At 41.8% G+C, this 26,575-nt stretch overlaps 1 protein-coding gene across 1 annotated transcript in view; it reads right to left on the minus strand.

Moving 5' to 3' along the window:
* NSUN7 (NOP2/Sun RNA methyltransferase family member 7) overlaps positions 1-20,609 on the minus strand; it is a 39,842-nt gene extending 19,233 nt beyond the window's left edge. The window contains exons 1-7 of the mRNA XM_008140363.3: positions 20,488-20,609; positions 19,790-20,181; positions 15,499-15,557; positions 14,986-15,116; positions 11,938-12,090; positions 11,430-11,613; positions 9,628-9,835 (exon numbers count right to left, since the gene is read on the minus strand). Of these exons, the coding sequence (XP_008138585.1) occupies positions 9,628-9,835; positions 11,430-11,613; positions 11,938-12,090; positions 14,986-15,116; positions 15,499-15,557; positions 19,790-20,102 (1,048 nt within the window). The 5' untranslated portion in view covers positions 20,103-20,181; positions 20,488-20,609. The remainder of the gene's footprint in view (positions 1-9,627; positions 9,836-11,429; positions 11,614-11,937; positions 12,091-14,985; positions 15,117-15,498; positions 15,558-19,789; positions 20,182-20,487) is intronic.
* Positions 20,610-26,575: the final 5,966 nt, after the last annotated feature.

A 26,575-nucleotide genomic window follows, 5' to 3' on the forward strand; every position in this document is an offset into this window, starting at 1 on the left:
TTCCCAGTCTGGATTTTGCTAATTGCTGCCCTAGAGTGTAATTTCATATGTCCCTGTTTTTTGTTCTTCCCATCAATCAGTAGATCTTTAGCTCAATTAGATTCAGACTCTCTTTTTGTTTTTTGTTTTTTTTTCAGTGGGGAGGCAGGGGGAAGCAAAACTACTTCACAAATGGTGTCATATTCATCCACTATGTTCCCTCTGTAGTACCAGCAAAGGGGTTATAAAGTAGTCATAGGATGGTATCCCCTTAGCTACAGTTTGTTTTCATGGTTTCAGTTACCTGTGGTCAACCATGGTCTGAAATATTAAATTTCCCCAATCATCAACTTCAGCTGCTCCAGACATCAACCAATGACATCATCAACCATTGACATCATCATGGCTCAATGATTGAGGATCGCAGGAAGCAGATGATCCTCCTTCTGATACATCATCAGAGGATCATAGTAGCCTAACACTTCATCTCATTATGTAGGTGTTTATCATCTCACATCTCATCACAAGAAGGGTGAGCACAGAACAATAAGATACTCTGAGAGAAAGAGAGGGAGACCATATTCACATAACTTTTATTGCAGTATATTGTCAAACCGTTCCATTTTATTATTAGTTATTGCTGTTAATCTCTTACTGTGCCTAGTTAAAAAATTAAACTTTATCATGGGTGCCTCAAACCACATGTGTTTGAGGCACCTATTGTATCCCCTGTGGATAAGGAGGGGCTACTGTACTAGTATACTAATTCTATCATCCTTTTTATTTATTATCTGGAATACTTCGAAAAAGAGAAACCTCCTTTCCTCTATGCTTGGCCACCCAATAGTTCCTGTTTTCCCTGCTAACTAGGTAAAAGGTGGTCAACTACTTGAGAGCTCTAAAATGTACAGAGGTGATAACTGCAGAGTAGCCACTGCCTACCACAGCTGAAAGAACTGTAAACAAGGAACTTAACAAGTCAGAGCAAGGGGAGGGGGAACAAGGCTGAGACTGAGATCTCTAAGAGGGCAAGGCTAACACTGTTAGGACTCCTGCATGGTCACCATAGGGAAAAACAGACCTTGGGAGGAGAAGAAAAGTCCTTTCTTCTTCCTCTCCAGTCTTGCAATGTTTCTCCAGCTCCTTCTGAAGGCAGAGCCTAATACTGAGCCAGGTGGCAATGGAGAAATGGAGTATAGGGAGTATACCAAAAGTTGTGTTAAGTTTTGGTAAGTTGTATTGTCCCAGGAATATGCTCATGTTGTTTAAATGTTTAAGTTTGTTGGCATTAAGTTGCTCATAGTATCTTTTTATTGTTTTAACTGTCTCTAGGATCCGTAGTGATTTTTATCAGAATGGGCTCAAAAATGTTTTTATATGTGCCCTGACCAGGGATCAAACCCACAACCTTGGCAATTTGGGATAGTACTCTAACCAACTGAGCTAGCCAGGGCCAGATCAGAATTGTTTTATGATCTTTATCTTGAGTCAAAATAAATTCAGGTCCTTTAGCCATTATTTGTGATATTTATCTTACTGAATTTAATATATTTTAGATACAAGTCTGTTATCAGAAATATGATTTTCAAATATTTACTCCCATTCTGTGGGTTGTCTTTTTCACTATCTTGATAGTGACCTGTAAAGAACAAAAGTTTTTAATTTGGATAAAGTCCAATTTAGCTATTTTTTTCTTTTGTTGCTATGCTTTTGCTATTATATCTAAACTAGAGGCCCGGTGCATGAAATTCATGCACAGGGGGTCCCTCAGCCCGACCTGTACCCTCTCCAATCCGAGAGCCCTCAGGGCATGTCCTGCTGACGGCTTAGGCCCGCTCCCTGTGGTTCTCTGCTCTCTGCGGGGCTTGCCTGCTCCACACCATAGCGATGGGCAAGCAAGCCCTGCTGGGTGCTGCCTTGCAGCTGCGCTTGTCTGCTCCTGGGTCGCCGTGGCAACAGCCAAGCAGGCCCTGCTGGGTGCTGCCTGCAGGCCCACTTGCCTGTTGTGGGTCGCCGGCAGCTACGGCCAAGCAGGCCCTGCTGTCTGCTGTCAAGCTGCGCTGCTGGACCCACCCCCAGGCCCACCCTGAGGTTGCCTGTCCAGCCCTGCCTGGCTCCCCAGCCCCGCAGCAGCTGCGGCCGCTGGGGTCTGGCCCTGCCTCCCTCTTTGGCCCTTGAAGCAGCCTCGGCGGCTGCTGACCAGGCCTTCCCCCAGTGCAGGTGCATGGAGGCGGGTCCAGGCACTGCTGCCCCAGACCTGCGAACGCGAATGGGGGCAGGTCCGGGCGCCGCCACCACCGCCCCCACCGCCCCTGGAGAAACCCCGCCCCCGCCGCCGCCCCCGGAGAGACCCCTCAGCGTTCACGGGTCAGAGCGGTGGCGGTGTGGTGGCGCCCCCAGACCCGCGAGCGCTGATGGGGGCGGGTCCTGGCGCCACCGCCACCGCCGCCCCTGGAGAGACCCCGCCCCCGCCGCCCCCAGAGAGACCCCCTCAGCATTCGCGGGTCCAGGACCCGCCGCCACCACTCCGACCCGCAAATGCTGAGGGGTCTCCCCTCAGCGGCGACTGATCTGGCCATTGAGAGGCCACCCCGAGTCCCACCCCCCAGCCTCCCACTGCCCAATCGTGGGCGTAGCGGAGTGATGGTTATTTGCATATTACTCTATTATTAGATAGGATAACCACTGCTAAATCCAAGATCATGAAGTATACCCTGTGATTTCTTCTAGGAGCCCTATAGTTTTACCTCTTACATCTCTGTCTTTAATCCAATTTGTGTTAATTTTTGTATATAACTTGAAGTAGGAGTCCAACTTCATTCTTTCTCTCTCTCTCTCTTTTTTAATCCTCACTCAAGGCTTTTCTTCCATTGATTTTTAGAGAGAGTGTAGGAGACAGGGAAAGACAGAGAGAAATATCAATGTGAGAGCAACACATCGATTGGTTGCCTCTTGCATAACCCCTGATCAGGACCCAGGCTGGAAAGGAACCTGCAACTGAGGCATGGGCCCTTGACTGGAATTGAACCTGGGACCCTGTGGTCCACAGGCCAATGCTCTATCCACTGAGCCAAACCAGCTAGGGCCAACTTCATTCTTTTGCAAGTGGCTCTCCAGTTGTCCCAGCAGTATTTGTTATTCCTTCCTCATTGAGTGGTTTTAGCACAATCTATATATATAAAAGCCTAAGCGACTGTTCGACCGTTCGCTATGATGTGCACTGACCACTAGGGGGTAGACACTCTGACCGGTAGGTTAGCTTACTGCTGAGGTCCAGTCCATCAGGACTGGGCAAAAACAGGCTGGACACACCCTGGAGCCCTCCTGCAGTCCCTCCTGGGCCCCGATTGGGACTGGGCGAGATAGGCCCAACATGCCCTGGAGACCTCCCATGGCCCAAATGTGCACCAGTGGTGTCCTTTGGGCTGGCCTGCATCCTCTCGCAATCTGGGACCCCTTGGGGGATGTCGGAGAGCTGCAGACCAGGTTGAGGGACCCCACCAGTACACGAATCCATGCACTGGGCCTCTAGTGTGTGTGTGTGTGTGTGTGTGTGTGTGTGTATGTGTGAATCCTATATAAAAAGCCTAATATGCAAATCAACCAAACAGCAGAACAACCGATGGAACGACCAGTTGCTATGACGTGCAGACCACCAGGGGACAGACACTCAATGCAGGAGCTGCCTCCAACCCACAGACCCTAGGCCAGCCAAGGTGGGTGCCAGTGTGGGCCCCCCAATTGTTCTGCTGGTTATCCCACAGATCAGCCCTGATCGCCAGCCAGGCCTAGGAACCCTACCCGTGCATGAATTTCATGCACCAGGCCTCTATTATATATTGCAGTTGTTTCAGTAGTATGTATCATACATGTTAATATAATATTCCAATTCCATTTCCCTCTCTTCCTTAGCTATTAGATATACATCCTTTATTTGATTGTTCCAAATATTATAACACACATCAATGACTTAGTAATTTACTACTTTTATCATTTCATGGACAGAACAAGTATGACAGAACATATTAATTCTGTTTCCTTCTATGTGATGTTGTTGTATTTTAAGTACATATAACACACATATTTATAATCCCACAAGACATTACACTACTCTTATTTAGATTTATGTATGTACTTACCTTTTCCATTGTTCATCATTTTTTCCAGTATCTACAACTTTCTATATGAGATGATGTTCCTTCTATTTAAACAATAGTCTTTAGTATACCCTTTAGTGTGTCTGCTGGTTACAAACTCAGATTTTATTTGTCTGAAAATGTCTTTATTTCACTTTATTTTAATTGATATTTTAATGTCTTTATTTCACTTTATTTTATACTGTTGAGTATAAAAATCTAGCCTGACAGTTTCTTTCAGCATGTAGATATTGTTTAAAGGTCTTAGTTTCAGTTTTTTTCTGTTGAAAAGTTAGTTTTTAGTTTTATTTTTATTCCATTAAGAATAATATGTATCAAAATTACAACTATAATACTGAAACAGTCATCATGAGAACTGCCTGAAAGCTGGCTGAATGGAAGCCCTACAACTAGAGGAATAAAGAAAATACACTGAGATTGGTAGAAAGGGAGCCCGCACTGAGCGAGCAGGTCCAACACCCACGCGTGCTGCTTTTTTAATCAGCAGAGAGATCATCTCTGTGGAGGCCACCCAAGAGGAGAAAAGGGTCCCAGACCCCCCAGCCCAGGTTCCCAGAGCTGGGAAGAGAAGTCCCCATAACAACGGGCTGTAAAAACCAGCGGGGCACTAACCAGTTTGGCTCAGTGGATAGAGTGTTGGCCTGCAGACTGAAGGGTCCGGGTTTGATACTGGTCAAGGGCACATGCCCAGGTTGCGGGCTCGATCCCCAGCAGAGGACGTGCAGGAGGCAGCCAATCAATGATTCTGTGTCATCATTGATGTTTCTATCTCTCTCTCCCCCTCTCCGTTCCTCTCTAAAATCAATAAAAATACACACACACACACACACACACACACACACACACACATACACACAATGAAGATTGGGGCTCAGTGACACAGAGGCTGCCAGAGACCCAGGTGTTCCTTTTAAATGGCCAGCATGTGAACTTACTCGGACTTAATATCTCTGAGCTCCAGCACTGGGTGGCTCTGGGGGACCCAGACACATACTGGGAGGAACTACTCCACAGTTAGGCCTCAAATCCTGCACAGTAGCTCTCCCACTGTAGTCACAGCTGGTCATCACAGCCAATTGACCTGGAGGTCAACTCCTCCCAGAGAGACCAACAGCAATCAAGGCTCAACTACAAGACTGTGCACACAGCCCACACAGGGGTGCACCTAGAGGGCTCAGCTCAGGTGACTGGGAAGGCTGAGCCACTGGGCCCTACAGGACACCTACTATATAAGGCCACTCTACCAATTCCAGGAGACATAGGAGCTCTACCTATTACACAGAAACAAACACAGGGAAGCAGCCAAAATTTGGAGACAAAGAAACATGTCACAAATGAAAGAATTGGAAGTAAGCAAATATTAGTTACAGAGTTCAAAACCATGGTCATAAGGTTACTCAAGGGTCTTCAATAGACTTTTAAGGATCTTATTGAGAATGCCAAAGACATGAAAAAGGACCAGTCAGAAATTAATCATACACTAACTGAAATAAAGAACAATTTACAGGGATTCAACAATAGAGTAGAGGATTCCATGAATCAAATCAATGACTTGGAATATGAGGAAGCAAAAAACACCCAATCAGAAGAGCAAAAAGAATAAAAAAATATGAAGAAAGTGTAAGGAGCCTCTGGGACAACTTCAAGCATACCAACATTTGCATTATGGGGGTGCCAGAAGAAGAAGAAAGAGAGCAAGATATTGAAACATATTTGAAGACATAATGACTTCCCCTACCTGGTGAAAGAAATAGACCTACAAGTCAAAGAAGCACAGAGAGTCCCAACAAGAGGAAACCAAAGAGGCCCAAACCAAGACACATCATAATTAAAATGCCAAGCGTTAAAGACAGAGAGAATATTAAAAGCAGCAAGAGAAAAGTAGTTAGTTACCAACAAGCAAGCACCCATATGACTGTCAGATCATTTCTAAACAGAAACTTTACAGGCCAGAAGGGAGTGGCAAGACATATTCAAAGTGATGAGTAGTAAGGACCTACAACCAAGATTACCCAGCAAAGCTCTCATTTAGAATTGAGGGTCAGATAAAGAGCTTCACAAACAAGAAAAAGCTAAAGGAGTTCATCACCACCAAATCAATATTATATGAAATGTTGGAGGGTATTATTTAAGAAAAAGAAGAATAAGGATAAAATCTACACTAATAAAAGAGTAACATGCTAACTGACCATACCTTCGCGACGCCCACCAGTCAATCAGGAGTATACAAATTAACCCAACAAAGATGGCGGGTTAATTTGCATACGTAGGCACCAAGTGGCTGGGGGTGGGGTGGGATGCTTGCGTCATCGCCATGGCGATGATGCAGGTGTTCCACACCACCCCAGCCGCTCCGGGCCTCTGGGCAGCGTGGGGAGGCAGAAAGGTGGCTCCAGCCAGAGTGAAGGCGGTGCCAGCAGCCAGGGGAAGGAAGGCCCATTCTTGCACAAATCTTTGTGCATCGGGCCTCTAGTATGAACAACAAAATGGCAACAAATACATATCTATCAACAATCAAATCTAAAAATCAAAACCAAACTACCGTATTTTCCGGCATATAAGATGACTGGGCATATAAGACGACCCCCAACTTTTCCAGTTAAAATATAGAGTTTGGGATATATCCGCCCTATAAGATAACACCTGGCATATAAGACGACCCCCAACTTTTGAGAAGATTTTCCTGGGTTAAAAAGTCTTATACGCTGGAAAATACGGTAATAAGAAATCTAATGAACAAATAAACAGGTGAATAAAATGGAATCAGAGGCATGGAAGCATGGAACAGACTAAGGAATCTCAGAGGGAAGAGGGGAATGAGGGGCAGGAAGAGATTACCCAAAGATCTTAACCTATGGACACAGACAGTAGGGTAGTGAAGGCCTGGGGTGGGGTGGGAACCGGGTGGAGATGGACAATGGAGGGAAAATAAGGGGGACATCTGTAATACTGTCAACAATAAAGATTAAAAAAAAAGAAGAAGAATAGTATGTATCATCTCCCTGGTTGCTTTGAACACTGTTCTTTGACTTTGTCTTTCTGCAATTATGCTATGATGTGCCTTGTATATTTTCTGTATATTTATTCTTACTGAAATTCATAGGACTTTTTAGACCTAAGACTTAATTTATTACATCCATTTTGAAAAATTTCCAGCCTGAATTTCGAATATTATTTCTTCCCAATTCCTTTTTTTCCTGGGTCCCCAATCACAACATACATACAATCACTGGATCACTGAGTCTCGTGTATTTTGTGTTATCTTCCATATTATTCACACGTTTGTCTTCCCATGCTTTAGTTGGGTTATTTTCTTCAGGCTTATCAGCTCACTTATTCTTTCTTTAGCTCTGTCTTATCTACTAAATCTATCAATATTTTAATTTCACATATTGTATTTTTCAGTTCTAGAATTTTCTTTTGACTTTTAATTTTTTAAAAATGTTTTTATTGATTTTAGAGAGAGAAGAAGAAGAAGGAGAGATAGAAACGCTGACGAAAGAGAAACATCAACATTGATGTGCTGCCTCCTATACATCTCTACTGGGGATCAAGCCTGCAACCCAGGCATATACCATGACCAGGAATCAAACCTGTGACCTCTTGGTGCATGGGTCAATGCTCAACCACTGAGCCACACCATTTGGGCTTCTTTTCACTTTTAAAAAAAATATATTTTTTATTGATTTTTTAGAGAGGAAGGGAGAGGGATAGAGAGTTAGAAACATCGATGAGAGAGAAACATCGATCAATTGCCTCCTACATACCCCTACTGGGGATCTAGCCTGCAACCAAGGTACATGCCCTTGACCGGAATCAAACCTGGGACCCTTCAGTCTGCAGGCCGACGCTCTATCCACTGAGCCAAACCGGTTAGGGCCGTGGTCGGCAAACTGCGGCTCGTGAGCCACATGCAGCTCTTTGGCCCCTTGAGTGTGGCTCTTGCACAAAATACGAGTCTATTTCGAAGAAGTGGCATTAGAAGTTTAAAAAATTTGGCTCTCAAAAGAAATTTCAATCGTTGTACTGTTGATATTTGACTCTGTTGACTAATGAGTTTGCCAACCACTGAGTTTGCCGACCCAAAGGTTAGGGCTTCTTTTCACTTTTTAAAATTACTGTTTCCAGTTCTCTGCTAAAATTCTACAACTTAGCATTTAGTCTCATCAGCATATTAATCATAGTTACTTTGAAGTCCACATCTGATATCTCTAGTATTGGACCCTCTGTGGGCTTGCTTCTATTATAGTGTTTTTTTCTCTTTATTACAGCTATAGCTTTTCTTTTTGTGGGTTGTGTTTTATAACGTAGTGCCAGACATTGCATTTGAAAAAATTTAAGAGATGATATGAAACCTAGGATTATGTTATTTTCTTCCAGGGAGAATTTACTTTCACTTCTGGTAGGCACCTGAGTACTAGCAATCCCACATCACCTTAATCCAACTGCTAATTGAGATGATTGACATTTGGGCTTCAATTCATGGGAGAACTAATTACTATCCAGGATATACTTCTTTTGTGCTCCAAATGAAATGCTGGTTATTTACCAGTCTATCTTTCTAGGTCAAGCCCTGAATTCTACTTTTTCTCTCCCTCACCCTGTGAATCTGTCAAAAGTTTTTCTTACTTTTCAGCCTCACTGGGCCTATAATAAATGTTATTTTTAGTCCTAGCATGATCCAATGAAAACCTTTTTAAAAATAAGAAGCCTAAGGGGACTTATCTTCTAGATAATATCTTTGTCCCTTAAGCACTCCTATGATTGTGTTCTTATTTATTAAAAGATCATCAATCATTTCTACCACTCACTTTGACTACTTATTGTTTGAACCTAAAATTAAATAGTGGCTAAATGTCAAGCAATATACCAAAGTACCAATATGTCCATTAATTTAAACTGTAGTTGTTTAGTCCTGGCTGATGTAGTTACGTTGGTTGGGCGTTGTTCCATGCACCGAAAGGTTGCTGGTTCGATCCCAATCAGGGCACATGCCTGGGAGGCAGGCTCAATCTCTGGGCAGAAGGTAGCCAATAGATGTGTCACTCTAACATAGATGTTTCTCTCTCTCTCTCCTTCTCTCTTTCTCTGAAAATCAATAAAAATACTTTTTCAAAAACTATAGTTGTTTAACCAATATTAAGCAATAAAAACAGACGGATATAGCATGACTTAGTGAGGATTTTAAGAGTATAGTTCACATAGAGTTTTTATACTAAAAATAACAAATTCAAACATTTTTAGTATTTCTAAACCTTTGTATAATTTTTTATTGATGGGTTTGAGAGAGAGAGAGGAAGGGGGAGAGAGAAACATCAATTTTGTTGTTCTACATATCCATGCATTCATTGGTTCCCTCTTGTATATGCCCTCTCCTGGGACCAACCTGCAACGTTGGTGTTTCAGGACAATGCTCCAACACAACTGAGCCACCTGGCCAGGGCTCTAAATCTTGTAGAACATTATCAAACAAATGAATATTGGTACTTACTTTTACATCCCATTTTTGTGAAAAGGTTCTTCAGGTCAGGATGCTTAGCTTGTGATTGTACTCCACACACAAATATTTTTGAGACATTATTTGTTAAGTTTGACATATGGGCAACTGTGTACCATGAACCTGTATTGACCATTAAGATATCATCATCCACATTTAATAAAGCCTTTACAGAATGGACAGCAAGACTTCGAGATTTGTCCTGAAAGATATATGATTAGAATTTCAAAGAATTTAACTAGAAGCATGAACTGACTTCTTTTTGGTAAAAGAAAGTAGTTGGTAGGAATCTTGAAGAGACACCTAACCCATTTTATTTTAAAACATCTTATACATTAAAATATAAAGTTAACAAAAATAACTGATATAAACTGATTTAAAACAAAGACCTTTGTTTAGCTTAAATTATAACTGTTATCATTTAACTTGATTTGTAAGAGGTATATAATGCAATGCCAAAGTCCCCAAAATGTGATTAATAGATTAGTGATGTCCTGCCCATTCCTATTCATTCATGAAAACCCATTCATCTACTACTGCCATTCTCCCTTTTAAAAATATATATATATATATATATATATATATATATATATATTTATTGATTTGAGAGAGAAGAAAGAAGAACTAGAGAGAAACATTAACTTGTTGTTCCACTTATTTATGCATTTATTGGTTGATTCTTGTATGTGCTCTGAGAAGGGATCAAACCAGCAACCTTGGAGAATCAGGACAATGCTAAACCAACTGAGCTTACCTGGCCAGGGTTACTGCCATTCTTTCTTCCCTATTACATTGTAATTTAAATTGCTGCTAGTTCACAGAGCTTAAAAAATGGCTGATAAGCATATAAAAGGGAGCTATACAGACTGGGATTCTGCAGTTGATCTCAGAGCTCAGTAGGGTGTCACTCTAATATAAGGCCAAAAGGTTCTGCCCAAGAATATGGGTCCAGTAAAGGGATAAACCTTAGAAGGCTAGGTGAATCTGAGCTAAGAATTGGAATCTAAGGACATAAAAATTAATTTAACTTAATATTTTAGACCTTTTACTTTTTATTTTATGGAAACCTCATTATATCTCACATTCTCTTCCTGCATTGATAGACATTACACACCTCTTACAAATCAAAGCTATAAGACTATATTAAAGAGATAATGGGAAAGTATCACACATTGCATTTTCAAATGCTGGATGGCTCTAGCATCTTCCACAGAAATGTAAGGAAGAAAAGGTATCATTGTACCTTCTCTTGAATCTTCCATTGAGAGAGAAAAATATAGTTGCCAGCAATACAAGTCTCCCCACCTATGGAATCTAGGGAGAGAATATGTTCTTTACAACTTCACATAGGACAAAGATGCCAAAGTATAATAGGAACACTGATTGTAGAGGTATTAATTTTATTCAAGGTGAAAATCAGAAACCTCCCTGATAATCTAGAAAAATATAATGTTTGTTAGATTTTATTTTATTTATTTTTTGTTGTTGATAATCCTCATCTGAAGATATTTTTCTATTGATTCTTAGAGAGAGTGGAAGGGATGGGGAGAGACAGAGAGAGAGAAAAACAATGATGTGAGGGAGATTGCTTGCCTCCCGCACTGGGGCTGGGGATTGAGCCTGCAAACAAAGGTACATGCCCTTGACCAGAATTGAACCCAGGACCCTTCAGTCCCTGGGGCCGATGCTCTATTCACTGAGCCAAATCAGCTACAGCAGGTTTTACTTTTAAGTGGAGAGATTCTTTGGATAAGTAGGATTATTGAGAATCACAATGAATGTAAGTGTTCATTTACCTGAAATATGAGTTTATAATCTTTGAAGAGATCTATATTTAGAAGATCACTTTTAAGATGAGATGGAAAAATTAAGACATCATAGCAATGTTGGTCCACAGCAAAGACTTTTCCACCAATATGCAATACAGTTTTGACTTTAGTGTAGCCTCTTTTCTTCAAACTATAATAAACTTCTTCAGGGCTGTAAATATACATTAGGTTGTAACTACAAACATATTACATTAAAAATGTGTTTAATACTAGCATCTTTGCCTACAAAAAAAATATATCACTCCATATATTACACTTAATGGAACTTACAATTTTAGGCAACAGTAAGTTAAAAGATAGAGACAGAAAAGTTAACCTATTTACGTGATTATCTTTGGTAATTTGGTGACAAGATTCTGAACTAAACTATGATTCTCCAATTACTCCCCAAGATGTGCCCCCACCCATTTAAAAGGTAATATTTCTTATCACATTATTTTGAAATATGAATAAAGAATTTGATTAAAACTCTTACCTAATTTTTAAAGTATTTATCCAAGCATAAAGTGGCAAAGTGGAGGCCCTTAGTTCCTGGTTCCTAACTGTTTCTGGAAGAATGTGGTCAATTGAAAGGGCATCATGTTTGATTCGACATCTTGCCAATGCCGCAGCCAATTTTGTCTTAAAACTAGAGATAGAAAATCCATTCTTGGTGATTACTGCATTGAAGACAAGTCTATCAATTTTCCACTGGAAACATTAACAAATTAGATTTCAAATTTTAACAAATCCTTCAGTAATTCTATTTCAAATTTTTGTAGTCTAAAATAAATAAATGGCCATATTTAAAAACAGAAATCCAATAATCCTGCTTCCTCTTTTCAGTTTTTGCTGCCCTTGTATAGTTAACTGTACATCTGCTCAGATACTTATATCAAGTGCTAGTTTCAAGACAAATTTAATGTAGTGAGAGAGGTGTAGGATTTAGAGTCAGACAAACCTGAAGTTAAAGTCAGGTTCTGTCACTTACTAACTTTGTGACCTTAAGACAGCAACAGTGTAGTCATTTTTCTTTTCTTTTTTTTGAGAGAGATAGAGAAAGGGAGGAAAGGGGGGAAAAGACAGAGAGAGACAGAGACATTGATTTTGTTGTTCCCCTTATTTATGCATTTATTGGTTGGTTCTTGTATGTGCCTTGACCTGGGATCAAACCCACAACCATGGTGTATGAGGGTGACGCTCTAACCAACTGAGCTACCAAGCCAAGGTAGTCTTTTTTTTTTTTTTTTTTTATTTTATTTTATTGATTTTTTACAGAGAGGAAGGGAGAGAGATAGTTAGAAACATAAATGAGAGAGAAACATCGATCAGCTGCCTCCTACACACCTCCTACTGGGGATGTGCCTGCAACCAAGGTACATGCCCTTGACTGGAATCGAACATGGGACCTTTCAGTCTGCAGGCCCACGCTCTATCCACTGAGCCAAACCGGCTAGGGCTAAGCCAAGGTAGTCTTGATAAGATTAAGGAACTTGCATGAATCTGTATCAAGCCCTTCCTAGTTCTGATTATCCCATGCCTCAAAGTTCCAAACAACAGAAAAGAAAAAGAATTGGTTAGCATGACCATGAAGACCCAATCATTTTTCTTGATGTTATAGCCCTAATCCTACCTAATAAAAGAGTAATATGCAAACTGACCGTACCTTTGCCACGCCCACCAGCCAATCAGAGCGAGTATGCAAATAAACCCAACCAAGATAGCTACAGCCAAAGAGCAAGGTTTCCCAGGCAACGGAGGAAGCCAAGCTTTCCTCCTGCCCTTGCCAGCCTAAGCCTCCACTCAAGCTACAAAGTTTCAATTATAGTAGGTAAACAAATCCAAACAGAAATGGCGGCAGCCACGGAGCTGGAGAGAGCAGGCCAGCGTTGCCCCCGGCAATGGAGGAAGCCAAGCTTTCTACCTGCCAGGGCGGGCCTAGGCCTCCACTCCAGGCTACAAAGTTTCAATTATAGAAGGTGAATTAACCCCAACAGAAATGGCTGCTGGCCATGGAGAGAGCACGAGGCTTTGCTCCGCTCCAGGCTACAAAGTTTCAATTGCAGAAGGTAAATAAATTCCAGATACCAGGGCCTTCGCTTGGGTTGCCAGGGGGCGTGGCTGGCCTGCAAACCACCACAGGCCCCTTGCTCAGGCCACCCCACACCCCAAGGGAACCCCCATCCGGATCTGGGACACCCTTCAGGGCAAACCAGCTGACCCCAACCCCTGCACCAGGCCTCTATCTTATCTAATAAAAGAGTAATATGCAGATTGACCATGACTCCAACACATAATATGGCTGCTCGCATGTGGTCAAAGATCCTGCCCCCATGTGGACACAAGATGGTCACCACAAGATGGCCAGCAGGGGAGGGCAGTTGGGAGGCACCAGGCCTGCAAGGGAGGGCAGTTGAGAGGGACCAGGCCTGCAAGGGAGGGCAGTTGGAGGTGATCAACCCTGCAGGGGAGGGCAGTTAGGGGTGACCAGGGTGGCAGAGGAGGGAAGTTGGGGGCAAACAGGCTGGCATGGGAGCAGTTAGGCATCAATCAGGCTGGCAGGCAGAAGCGGTTAGGGGCAATCAGGAAGGCAGGCAGGCGAGCAGTTGGGAGCCAGCAGTCCTAGATTGTGAGAGGGATCCCTGATTGAAGAGGGTGCAGGCTGGGCTGAGGGACACCTCCCCCATCCGTGCACGAATTTCGTGCACCGGGCCTCTAGTTTTTAATAAATGAGAATAGAGGACTTTCTTTTGACCCATATTCATATTTTCACAGTAGGGATCTAATTGAATAATAAACCTCAAGAATAACCTTGAGCCCTAGCTGGTTTGGCTCAGTGGATAAGAGTGTCAGCCTGCAGACTGAAGTGTCCCAGGTTCAATTCCAGTCAAGGGCACGTGCCCAGGTTGCAGGCTCTATCCCCAATGGGGACTGTGCAGGAGGCAGCCAATCAATGATTCTCTCATCATTGATGTTTCTATCTCTCTTTCCCTCACCCTTCCTCTTTGAAATTAAAAAACAAAAACAAAAAAAACACAGTTTTTTTAAAAAAAGAATGTAAGAAACTTGTGAACTGTTATATTTTTTCTCTATAAAATTTAACATGTATTATACATTATACTGTATAGAATTTTGTCAATGAAAATACTAATAATGAGTCCATATAAAACACTAGTAGCCCTGCACACAAATCCGTGCGCCAGTAGCTCACAAGTAGCTCGCTGCCGCCCTCCAGTAGCTCTCCGCTTGCTGTCCCACCCTCCTGGAGCTCCCTCCGCTCCCCCTCACCCCGAACCCTCCCTCATAGCTTGCTGCCCTGCCCCCTCCTGTAGCTCTCTGCCTGCTGCCCCACCCTCCTGTAGCTCCCTCCACCCCCCACCCCCCTTCATAGCTTGCTGCCCTGCCCCCTCCTGTAGTTCTCCGCTGACTGCTTGTAGCTCATTGTCCCACCCTCCTGCTGATCTAGTCGTTACACTTCACGGCGTAACAACCATTTGCATATTACATCTTTATTATATAGGATCCTTTTTACTTTTACAGTTACCTGTTAAGAAGGTTCTCTACTTCTTGAACTTCCACTATGCACTGTTTGTTATCAGAAAAGAGACGAGCTTGAAATTTTCTATCTTGGAAATCATACAGCATCACAATAATTAAACTGCTCAAATGATCTGGCTACCAAGGGAAACACACAAAAAGAAAAGAATATAAACAATATCTAATAGCATTATTTTTTTGTTCCATTATTTTTCATAACAGGGGAGGAATATGACTATATTTACAGAGTCTGGCTGGATTGAGAGAAAAAGACCTCAAAATAGAAAAGAAAAAAAAAGAGCCCAGTACAAAATAGATCTTTCAAAGAAGACAATTTTTGGCATGTTCATCAAAATGACTAGGGTCAGTATTAGAAGCATTAGAAGTAAAAAGAGTTAAGAATATACTTTAAAGAGGTGTCAGCATTTAGAAAACTAGTTATGACTTAAACCTGAAGGCTTTTTGTACTTTTGAAATAACAATCAGGAGACAGCTAATTATATAAAAGGTGTCTACTTACTATTGTAGTACTTGGGAAGATGCAGCTATCTATTAATATAGTTTCCAAAATACCTTGATCTGCAAGACAAGGTAAATGTCTGTTACTGAATATACCAAAGCTGAAAATGAAAACTTTGGAATCAAAATACACTTTAGACAATGTCATAAAATACATTTACTTTCATATCTAAAATATACCTCAATTCTTGATAAAGACTTAAATTACAATGACATGATGAAATAGTTGCAACTGTTATGAATTTGAACCCTAATGACCCAGGCACCACATGGAATCATAGTCAAAGGTGCATTATCTGAATAGTCAAAGTAGTAATAAAGAAATCCCAACCTTTAATTTATGTCTTTTGATAAACATTAAAGTTCTCCTTCATAATGTCTTTTCTTGCTATGTATTGCTGGATTCAATTTGCTAATACTCTATTTAGGATTTTTGTTATATGATTATGTTCATGAGGGGTGGTCTATAACTTCTAATATCCTTGTCACTGTTAGTGCACATCTTGGTCCTTTCCAAAGGCACCCAGCCACAGCAGAGAGAGCCACAAGCTGTGGATTGCAGAGAGCTCCACACAGGGTATACAGGGCCAGTCAGAAACAGCATCTGACACTGTCCTGCACTAGAGATTAGAAGGCATGACAGATCTACATAATACATAGTCACAAACTCAAATAGGCAGCCAAAATGGGGAGACAAAAACAAACAAGCTCCAAACAAAAGAACAAGAGAATTCTCCAGAAGAAGAGCTAAATAAAATGGAGATAAGGAATTTATCAGACATAAGAGTTCAAAATAATGATGGCAAAGATGGCATGAGAACAGATATAGTAACTATGAAGAATGACATAGCACTAATAAAGAACACAGTGGAAGGAATACACAGCAGATTAGGGGATGCCAAGGATCAGATCAGTGAATTAGAAGACAGGGTAGAAAAAAATCACTCAATCAGAGAACCAGAAAGAAATAAACAATTGAAAAACAGGAGGTCAGCTTAAGGGAGCTGTGGGACAATATGAAATGTAACAATATTAAGGGTGCCAGAAGGGGAAGAAAGTGAGCAAGGGATTCAGAACGTGTTCTCAAAGCATACATTAAGCAATTAAAAGGTTTTTCGCTGACAGGTTAGATGATTCTGAAATGGCCAGGTTAAGGCCACACCAGTACCTGGTATTTATAATTCACTAACTACTATATACACCTAGAGAAGTTGGAGAAAGAATTAAGCCATCAATAAAATCAACAATTACAGGGACATATCTTTCCTCAAGGTTTTTTCTTTTTTTTTTTTTAAAGAAATTTATTTTTTTAAGATATCATTTTGCCAGTTTTTCTTTGTTTTAAATATTTAGTATTCCTTGAAAGATCCAGAGATTCTTTGAAAAAGAAAATTAGCTTCTAGTACTTAATAGGAATAGGTAGGTTATTCTTCATTACCTCCTTTAGCAAAAAGGAGGCCTTCAGGCTAGTTAGTAAAGCAGGAGTAGTGGTTGTCTTCATTTCAAAAAACATTATACTGAGCCCTTTAAACCTTAGGTTAATCAGATATACACTCTCTGCTTTGATAGAGCTTATGCACAAAGAAGGATATCATCAAAGGAGCAAACAATAAAACTGGAAAACATAAAACCCAACCAAAGGAATACACTTAACATGTATATAATTAAGGGATTTTCTCTGACATTATTTTTTTTCTCCTGTACTTCCTAAAAGAAAGTAATATGATCTAATTACTTGTTTACAAATTCACCAGAAAACAGACCATTACCCAAGCTCTCTTGAGCTTGTACATTAATCTTTTCAGCTTTACTGCTCCTATAAAATCGTATGAAAGAAACCCTAGTTTTCTTTTCTGAACTGTGCTTCCATGAACCTGTATTGTATAAACCAAATAGGAGCTTACAAAATATAATGTGAAAGTACTGATAAAGCACTGACAATGCAGAAGATAAATGTGAAATGACAAGAGCTTCCAATATTTTAAAGCAAAATATCAGGCCTTTAATTGTCTTGAAAACTCACTGCACTTAGGAATTCAGGGTTTTACTCTACTTGAACATTCAGAAATTATTCAGATGATAACTTAAGCAATATATTATTATTCTAAGAAGAAAATATTTGTACCAAGTAAACAACCAAAGTCATCTTTAGAATTTGAATATTTCTAGCAAAAGCAGGTTTGTAAAAGCCTATGATAATGATTTATTTGAATGGGGTTTTCTGGGTTATTAAAAAATATCAAATAGGGCCCAGCTGGTATGCCTCAGTGGTTGAGGGTGGATTTATTAACCAGGACGTCACAGTTCAATTCCTGGTCAGGGCACATGCCTGGGTTTCGGGCTCAATCCCTAGTAGTGGGTGTGCAGGAAGCTGCTGATTCATGATTCTCTCTCATAATTTATGTTTCTATCTCTCTCTCCTCTCCCTTCCTCTCTCTGAAATCAATAAAAACATATATTTTTAAAAATCAATAGTAACAAGACCCTTTCATAAAACAAAAATAAAGATTGAGAGAAAAAAGAATCTACTACACACATGACGATCTAATTAGTGCATAATTTTACATAAAATAATTTCAGACTTTTAGTATTTATTTTTAAAGGTAAGATTCAATATTCCATTAGGAAAACAAAGTGTCTATAATACATTTAATGTTAGTTGGCATTAACATTAAATACCAACTAATCAACAGAGATGCCCAGTCTGCATTTCATTCTTGTGAGGAAAAGTGTAAAAATGTTCATTGACTCATTGGTTGGTCTTTAAGATTAAACTGGAGGAGGAAAAATGGTTAAGACAGATTTTAAAAGAAAAAAAATCACAAGCAGGAGAAAAGAAAACTAAAGGGAAGTTGCCTCTTAACATCAAATTTTTCTCTATATTGACAAATTCCTGGCCTTAAAGTTTACATTATCTCAGCAGACAACCAAAAATATATAATCATATCTAAGAAATTAATGGAACATTATTTAGCAGGGGATGTGCGGGAGGCAGCCAATTGGTGTTTCTCTCTCTCCCTTCCTCTCTCTCTAAAGTCAACAAAAACTTATTTTTAAAGAGAGAAATGAATGGGACATTTTAATTCCTCTAAACAATTGTTAACTGCCTATGTGCAAGGAGGCCCAGTAAGTATTAATACTAAAAATAGAAAGGCAAATGAGTAATTGCCCTTTTAAATCTCTTTAGGAAGCTATGTGCTTATCACTCCAACCATGCTAATACTCCAAATAGTTCCAGAACTGCTTTTTGTAACTATATTCAGTCCGTTTACAAGCCAACATAAACTTTGCAGTTTATATTACATTATAAATCACTGTATTGTTTAAATTAGAGTTTATGGCTAGTACAAAAACAAATGTCTCCAAGCCCTCTGACTTCTTGCTCTCCCAGTAGCGATATTTGGTTCTACCCTGGGATCGGCTCCCCACACTCACAAGTTAATAATGAACCACCGCTGAGGAAATCTGCAACATGGCATCTCACGCCCTGGAAGGAAATTAGCAAGCAGAATTCTGCAAAAGTTTGGAGGAATGAATGGATAAGCTCCCCAAATCAAAGCTATTGATGATAAATGGGGTCATCTGAATTGGGGTTGATTTAATTTGTATATTCACTTTTAATATATTGCACTTTTTCTTCTTATTCCATCCCTGTTCCTCTCCCCGACCCTCGTACTGGTTTTTTTTTTTTTTAATTGATTTTTTACAGAGAGGAAGAGAGAGGGATAGAGTTAGAAACATCAATCAGCTGCCTCTTGCACACCCCCTACTGGGGATGTGCCCGCAACCAAGGTACATGCCCTTGACCGGAATCGAACCTGGGACCCTTGAGTCCGCAGACCGACGCTCTATCCACTGAGCCAAACCGGTTCCGGCTCTTACTGGTTTTTTATTTATATTTTTGAGAGTTGCACACTCTAAAACACAACTAAAACACAAGATGTAAACACACAGAGAGTGGGAAGCAATACCCAAGGAGAGGGAAACTATAAATACGTGCTTCCATGGACCCTGGTTCTTCCTGCTAACGGGGAGTGTTTCCTTGTTCAACTTAATGACTGCCTTACGTCTAAGGCGCCAGGCTAGACGAAATCTACACTGAAACAAAAAACAGTTCTGGCCTGAAAGAGCGAGTTTTACGGGAACTCTCCTCATTCCTTGACCTTTGCCACCACCGACTACAGACATCCACATGCACAGAAACAAAACGTGGTCTGAGGGGGCGCTGCGCGCCGCCGGTTCTCTCCTCGTGTTCCGGTGCCGATCCTCCAGGCGGGGCCCCCGCTACTCACACTTGAGGGCGCTGAAGGCCAGCTCGTAGGACAGGTGCTGAAAGGCTTCATCCTCCGCCTCGCCGCCCAGGGGCCGCAGGGGTTCGTTCCCGTACTTGATTAAGACTTTCTCGGGTGACGTTTCGATCCGAATCCCCTGAAAAATGTTCGCCGCCAGAACGTACACGGGGTCCGGATAGCCCGTCTTGTCGGGGATCCCACTCGGGTTCTTGTCGCTGGGGGCTTCGTCGCCCGCGCGGGCCAGGCCAGCGAGCGGGGGGAGCTCCTCGGTCTGGTTTTCGCCGGGAAACGGCAGTTCCCTTGGCTCCAGCATGTCCGCCCCTGGGCCGGCCGCCGTCGGTTGCAACTCAGAGGTTCCGGGAAATGGGTTTTCCCGGTACCTTCAGCATCGTCTGGGTGAACAGAAAGGGTTACCTCAGCACACCCCGCTCTCGGCGGGGCCGCGCCTGGTGCCCCCCTCGGCTGTGGCCTTCCAGACCGGGAGGTGGGAGGTGACGTTCCCCGGCCGACCGGAGCATCCTAGACTCCGAGCCCAACAAGCCCCAACGAAACCGCACACTCCGAGGGGGAGAGGGATGGAGACGGCTGGGGAGGCGGCTTTCCCCCCCAGGCCGGCTTGGGGACCCAGCTCCCCAGGGGGCCGCCTCCACCGCCCCCACGGGCGCCCCTGTCACCAGCTCGCGCGAATCCTCCTTTACCCCCCAGGGCGGACGTTTCCCGGGCCGGGGGACGCAGCGGCGGCACGGCGCACACCGAGGCCGGCGTCTGGACAGGCGCCCTCGCGAGCCCGGGGGCGACGGAGGGCGACGGAGGCCAGCGAGGGCCGTTCGGCTCCAATGCAGCCTCTCCCACCGGCGGGTTCGGGGCAGGGGCAGGGGCCGGGGCCTCCGGCGCTCGCCTCGCTGGGGTTTCGGGGAGGAGGACGCGCCGCAGCGCCTCGCCGGCCACGCGCGGTCACTCGTCGCGGGCGTGACGGCTGAGCCGGTGGAACGCGAGCCGATGGACCCCGCGCGGGCTCAGGCCGCCGCTGGTACGCCTCCTCCGCCTCGGGGATAGCTCTTCCGCCTAGGATCCTGGTCTCCATGGCAACCGAGAACGGGGCGGGGGGGGCGGGGGGGAGGAGGGCGCGGGGGTCTGGGGGCGGGGCGCCGGACGCCGCCCGAGGGCAGTTCCCGCGGGATTTGGCCCAGGCTGCCTCGGGCTCCGCGAGTTGCTCTTCCCGCCTCTCGGGACACCTGGGCCAGCCCCGCCCACCCCGAAGTCGAACCACCTTAGCGCGGACCTGGGGGTCCTTGACTCCCCCAGGATGGCAAGTGGCCCCTCTTTCCCGACACGTCCCCTAGGGTCTCCTGGGAAGCCCGAATTTTGTGTCGCGGACAACACCCAGTTTAGCGGGTTTAGCAGAGGCGCAGGAAATGCAAACAGGTGGGTGTAGAACTATTGACGAAAAGGGGGGAAAAAATAAGAGACTTAATGTATTCCGTGGTTGTGGTTTTTTTTTTTTTTTTTACAACTGTAGCTAACACGTTAGACGGACTCTTCCAGGGTAAGTTATTTAAAGATCTCTGCCAACTTAAGACCACCTCCCTCCTTTACAGACGTTGCCTGCAAAGAAAGGCGTTGCTGAAATGGACCTACGAAAGATCAAATTCGCCCCACCCTCCAAATTATAGAATGCAACTGGGAACATATATAAACCTCCCCAGAGGGTTTTAATATGGCTATTCTTAATTTTTGAGAGCCCTAGAACGAAGTCTGCATCAAAGAAAAATCTTTTTAAAATATATTTTATTGATTTTTTTTATAGAGAGGAAGGGAGAGAGAACATCGATCAGCTGCCTCCTGAACACCCCCTACTTGGGATGTGCCCCCAACCAAGGTACATGCCCTTGACTGGAATCAAACCTGGGACGCTCTATCCACTGAGCCAAACTGGTCAAGGCAAAGAATAATCTTAAACATGGAAAAATACTCATGAATTTCTAGAATAAAACCAAATGACTGAGATTTGAGTTTATTGTTGAGTTTCTGTGCGTTTTAAACACTTCATTGATGGCCTTTTAACCTATTTTGCTATCTTCAAAGTGCAAGTTCTAAAACCAAAAAGGAAAGGAAAAGATTGCTTTATTTTTCTATTGCTACTTTGTATCTTCTCCAGCAAATTTCAGGTCAGGTAGTCTAATAATTTTAATGCCAGTCGAAATATCTAGAGCCTTTTTGCATGCACTCTAATTTCTCTTGCAGTAAAATTCAGTAAACTAATACTAACGTGACTATATAAAGGTCATGCAATGAAATGTCACATGTATGTACTTTACATTTCCTGGTTTAGAAAAACCTTTTGTAAAATAGAATTAGGCGTTGAATTATGGAAGAAACTTGATAAATTATGTTTCAAGTTTAAAATTAAATCTTTTAAAGAAATTAATAAAATACATGCTAATATCTATTTAAAAGAAAAAAAAATCTGCTAGGTACTTGGTCCCTATTTTCTCCATAAGGCAAAAACAAAACAAAGTCTACAAGATGAGTGAAGTTCTTAATTCTGGACTGAAATCAAACAAAGTCATATGAAAAAGCTTGCAAGTGCAAGCATGCTAAATATACTTAAGGTACGTAAGTCTAGAGACCCTACTGACTCCTGTTTAGGAATCTCAGAAATTTGCCCAACTACTTTGTAGAAGTGGTTCAATCTGGAAAATAAACACCATTTACACTAATATTATTATGGATACTCAGGGATTCTAAATTGTGGTTCCTAGTCCTTCTCTTGGTGTGTGAAATAAGAAGGGATAGACTTTCGAATTTGATTAACTTACATCTGTGAAATCTTATGCAAGTTTTTAACATCCCTTGGCCTCTGTTTGGCACCATTAAATTTTTATTATAAATATTTGCGCCCAGCAGGCGTGGCTCAATGGTTGAGCATCGACCTATGAACCAGGAGGTCACGGTTTGATTCCCCATCAGGACACATGCCTGGGTTGCAGGCTCGATCCCCAGTGTGGGGTGTGCAGGAGGCAGCCAGTCAATGATTCTCTCTCATCTCTCTCATCATTGATGTTTCTATCTCTCCCTCCTTCTACTTCCTCTCTGAAATCAATAATATACATTCATATATATACATATACACACACACACAATAAAAATTTAAAAATTATTTGCACATATCTGTATTCCCCCTTCGTCTACCTTCTTTCTAGCCACACAACCTGAACAACACATGCTCTAAAATTGTTTTATTTTTATTACATATTATATCTTTTTATTCCCAGAGGTTAGCAAAATATTGTTCTCTTTAACACACACACATGCACAGAAGATTGTAAATATAAGATGTCTTAGGAGTTATGGTGCATTTTATTATTCATCACATAGAACACAGTACAATCTGCTGAAAATATGAGCTAAAAGCCAGCTATAAACTTAAGATAAGATTGTCTTTCAAAATATTATTTGAGAAGCTTCTTGTCTTTTATGATAGATCAATATGAGTGACAATCCATTGTATTGAAAAATAGATTTAATGAGAGTCTTTACCACCAAAATAAAGCATAGGCAAACAGCTGTGGGTTAGTGAACTCACCGTTGCTATTTACTCTAATTGTGTGTATAATCCTGCCTCCTTACCTCTCACTTCTGGGTTATGGCCTCATTGTGGAGGGGAGGGCCCAAGGGGAGCACATTCAATCTCAGTGAGCAGTGTACAAAAGTAACCATAGAGATAGGTGTGTGGAGTCAATGGTTGTGAAAGCAGAGTAGTAAAAAATGTAGTCTTTGTTTAAGTCACACTCTGTAACATGATCAGAACAGTAAATTAGAGATGGTGTCGAAACTGAAGAGTTAGTTACCGGGAGCTTCCTGCCAAAGGAACTTAATGGACTGCTTTTCTTTCCCCAGGGGGTCTGTATTGGAAATATTTGTAAATTAACATTCCTTCGATTTGACTCAGAGTAGCTCCTATATGTTCGCCAAGTAGGTGCTCAAAATGCATTTGCTCACTTGCTTCAGTTTGATTTGGGTGTATAAAACTGCTCAGTTCCTCTAAAGCCTATTATAGAAATGTAAAAAGCATATGAAAAATAAAGATTTATAACTTGTGTTCTTAAACACCAGGATGCAATTTATAATTATTGCTATTTAGAAATGGGAATTCATGGTCAGATCTGAAATATCCCATCCCCAAAGGAGGGGATAAGGGCTAGATGCCCAAGAAGGCAGGAGACTCACCCCAGTTAGGTGAATATCATCCTCTGATGCTGGGTGAGTTAGTGCGAAGGAATGTTTTACGTATTGTGAAAGGTAGCATTACTCAAGCGTCCTCTTGCTAGTAGTCCTTATGGAAACTTGTCTCAACTTGAAAAGGATGTAGTAAGCTGATAATGCAAACATCCCTCTGCAAAAAACAACAGATGATTGTGGGTGGGTTATTTAACACAAGACCATTAATAATGAATGATTAGTTAAAAGAGCCTTATTCACTTGCAGAGGGGAAGCAGCAGAAGACTGGGTGGAACAAAGTGTTCTAAAGGGTAGGGCATGTGGAGAGGAACAAAAGTCTACACCAGTGATGGCGAACCTATGACACGCGTGTCAGCACTGACACGCGTAGCCATTTCTGATGACACGCGGCCGCTGAGGTGGCCGCATGCCGAGGATGAAACATTTGCTGCTCCTGAGGATGAAACATTTGCTGCTCCTGAGGATGAAACATTTGCGAAATAATGTTTTTTCCTCAAAGTGACACACTACCCGAGTTATGCTCAGTTTTTTGGCAAAGTTTGACACACCAAGCTCAAAAGGTTGCCCATCACTGGTCTACACCATAGTCTTTCAGAGATGGTGCCCTTAGAAATAATACTCTGAAATTTAGAAGCCAAAAATGACAACAGCAACTAAGGAAGAGTTTGAGTTACCTAGGATGCCAGGGGGAAAGAGGACTCAAAACACTTCTCATTCCAGCCCTTGATTGTCCTTTTTGGCCCAGGAGAAACAAGGATTACAACAGACAATCACTGTAATAGCATAAACCAACACAGTAATTTCCTAGGGTTGGTTATTCAAGCACCACTTGCAAGATTTTTTCGCCATACTCAAATATTTACTTAATGTTTTCTTTTAAATCAGATTCACTTTTTTTTTTTTACTTAAGTAGAACTATAAATGGAAAATCAACATGATATGCCATCAATTAAAATAACCGCAACAAAAGCAATGCCATGAAATTCTAGCTAGAAACAGTTGTGCCAAGGCTCCCGGCTTGAGGTTGACTGTTCTTGGTTCAAGGGCAGATGGGCAATATACGTGTTAAACACAGGTATAGAAATGAGACTTTCTCCTTGTCAGAAGGATCAAAAGAGCATTGAATAAAGCAGCTTTTTTTGCTGTGTGGTTTAATGTTATTCAATGCCAAGTCTGCATACCACTTCAGATCATCTCTCCTATCTTCAGTGGTGCTCAAACCACACTTGAGAAAACACTGCATTAAGAGATTTAAATTCAAGAGTTAGTTAGAAGATAAGTGGTTCCTCTGAAACAAGAGGGAGAAAATACAAACATTTAGAACTGGCAAGAAAGAAATTAGAAGGATCTCATGTCACAGATGAGTTTAGTCTACTTACATGGCATAATGGCAGTAGAAATTTTAAAGCTAGGTAGAATCCGAAGACCTGGTTTTTAGTCCTAGTTTTGTGATGAATTCGTTGCATAACCCCATGGGAAGGCCCTCCACTTTATATTTGTGTCTTGATTTGTTCAAATCTATGCTTCATTTACTAAGAAAAAAGTGGGTGGAGAAGGATTTAAAGCATGGGACAGAATGCAGAATCTTGGAGGGAAGTCAGGGGAGGGTGGGTGGGTGAGAGATAATCAACCAAAGACTTTGTATGCATAACCCATGGACACAGACAATAGGGTGGTGAAGGTCTGCTGTAGGAGGGAGGAGGGGTGGGGGCGGGCTGGAGGGGGTCAATGGGGGAATAAAGGGGACATGTAATACTTTCCACAATAAAGATTTAAAACAAACACCTTTTACAAGACCTCAAAAACTGTAAAATGGTCAAGATACATAAGGTGCTGGGAAAGTACAAGATGAGCCTGGCACACCTTGAGGTGTCAGAAATGAAAAAAAAAAAAAAGAAAAAGACTAAGATTGGCAGTCAATAGGAGAAAGATATTCAAAGATCTATTTAAATGTTTATTTAATAATATATATTTAAAATGTCTATTTAAAAGTTCATTTTGCCCAGCTGGCCGTGGCTCAGTGGTTGAGCCTTAGCCTATGAACCAGGAGGTCACAATTCAATTCCCGGTCAGGACACATGCCTGTGTTAGGGGCTCGATGCCCAGTGGAGAGCATGCAGGAGGCAGCCAAGCAATAATTCTCTCTCATCATTAATGTTTCTATCTCTTTCTCCCTCTCACTTCCTCTCCGAAATCTATATATATATACACACACATATATATGTGTGTGTGTGTGTGTGTGTGTGTATATATATATATATATATACACATGTCTATTTTAACCAAAGAAGGCAGAAATGGAGGAATAAAAGAACAAAGCTATAAGACAAACAGAAAACAAATAGAAAAATGGTTGATGTAAATCCTACCTAATTTGTAATTACTGTAAATATAAATTGATTAAATACTCGAATTAAAAAGCAGAGGTTAGTAGAATAAATTGAAAAATCCAACTACATGCTGGCTACAAAAGAAATATTTTATTTTTTATATATTTTTATTGATTTCAGAGAGGAAGGGAGAGGGAGAGAGAGATAGAAACAT

This window comes from Eptesicus fuscus, chromosome 2 (assembly GCF_027574615.1).
Source record: "Eptesicus fuscus isolate TK198812 chromosome 2, DD_ASM_mEF_20220401, whole genome shotgun sequence".
In the NCBI taxonomy this organism is placed as follows: domain Eukaryota; kingdom Metazoa; phylum Chordata; class Mammalia; order Chiroptera; family Vespertilionidae; genus Eptesicus; species Eptesicus fuscus.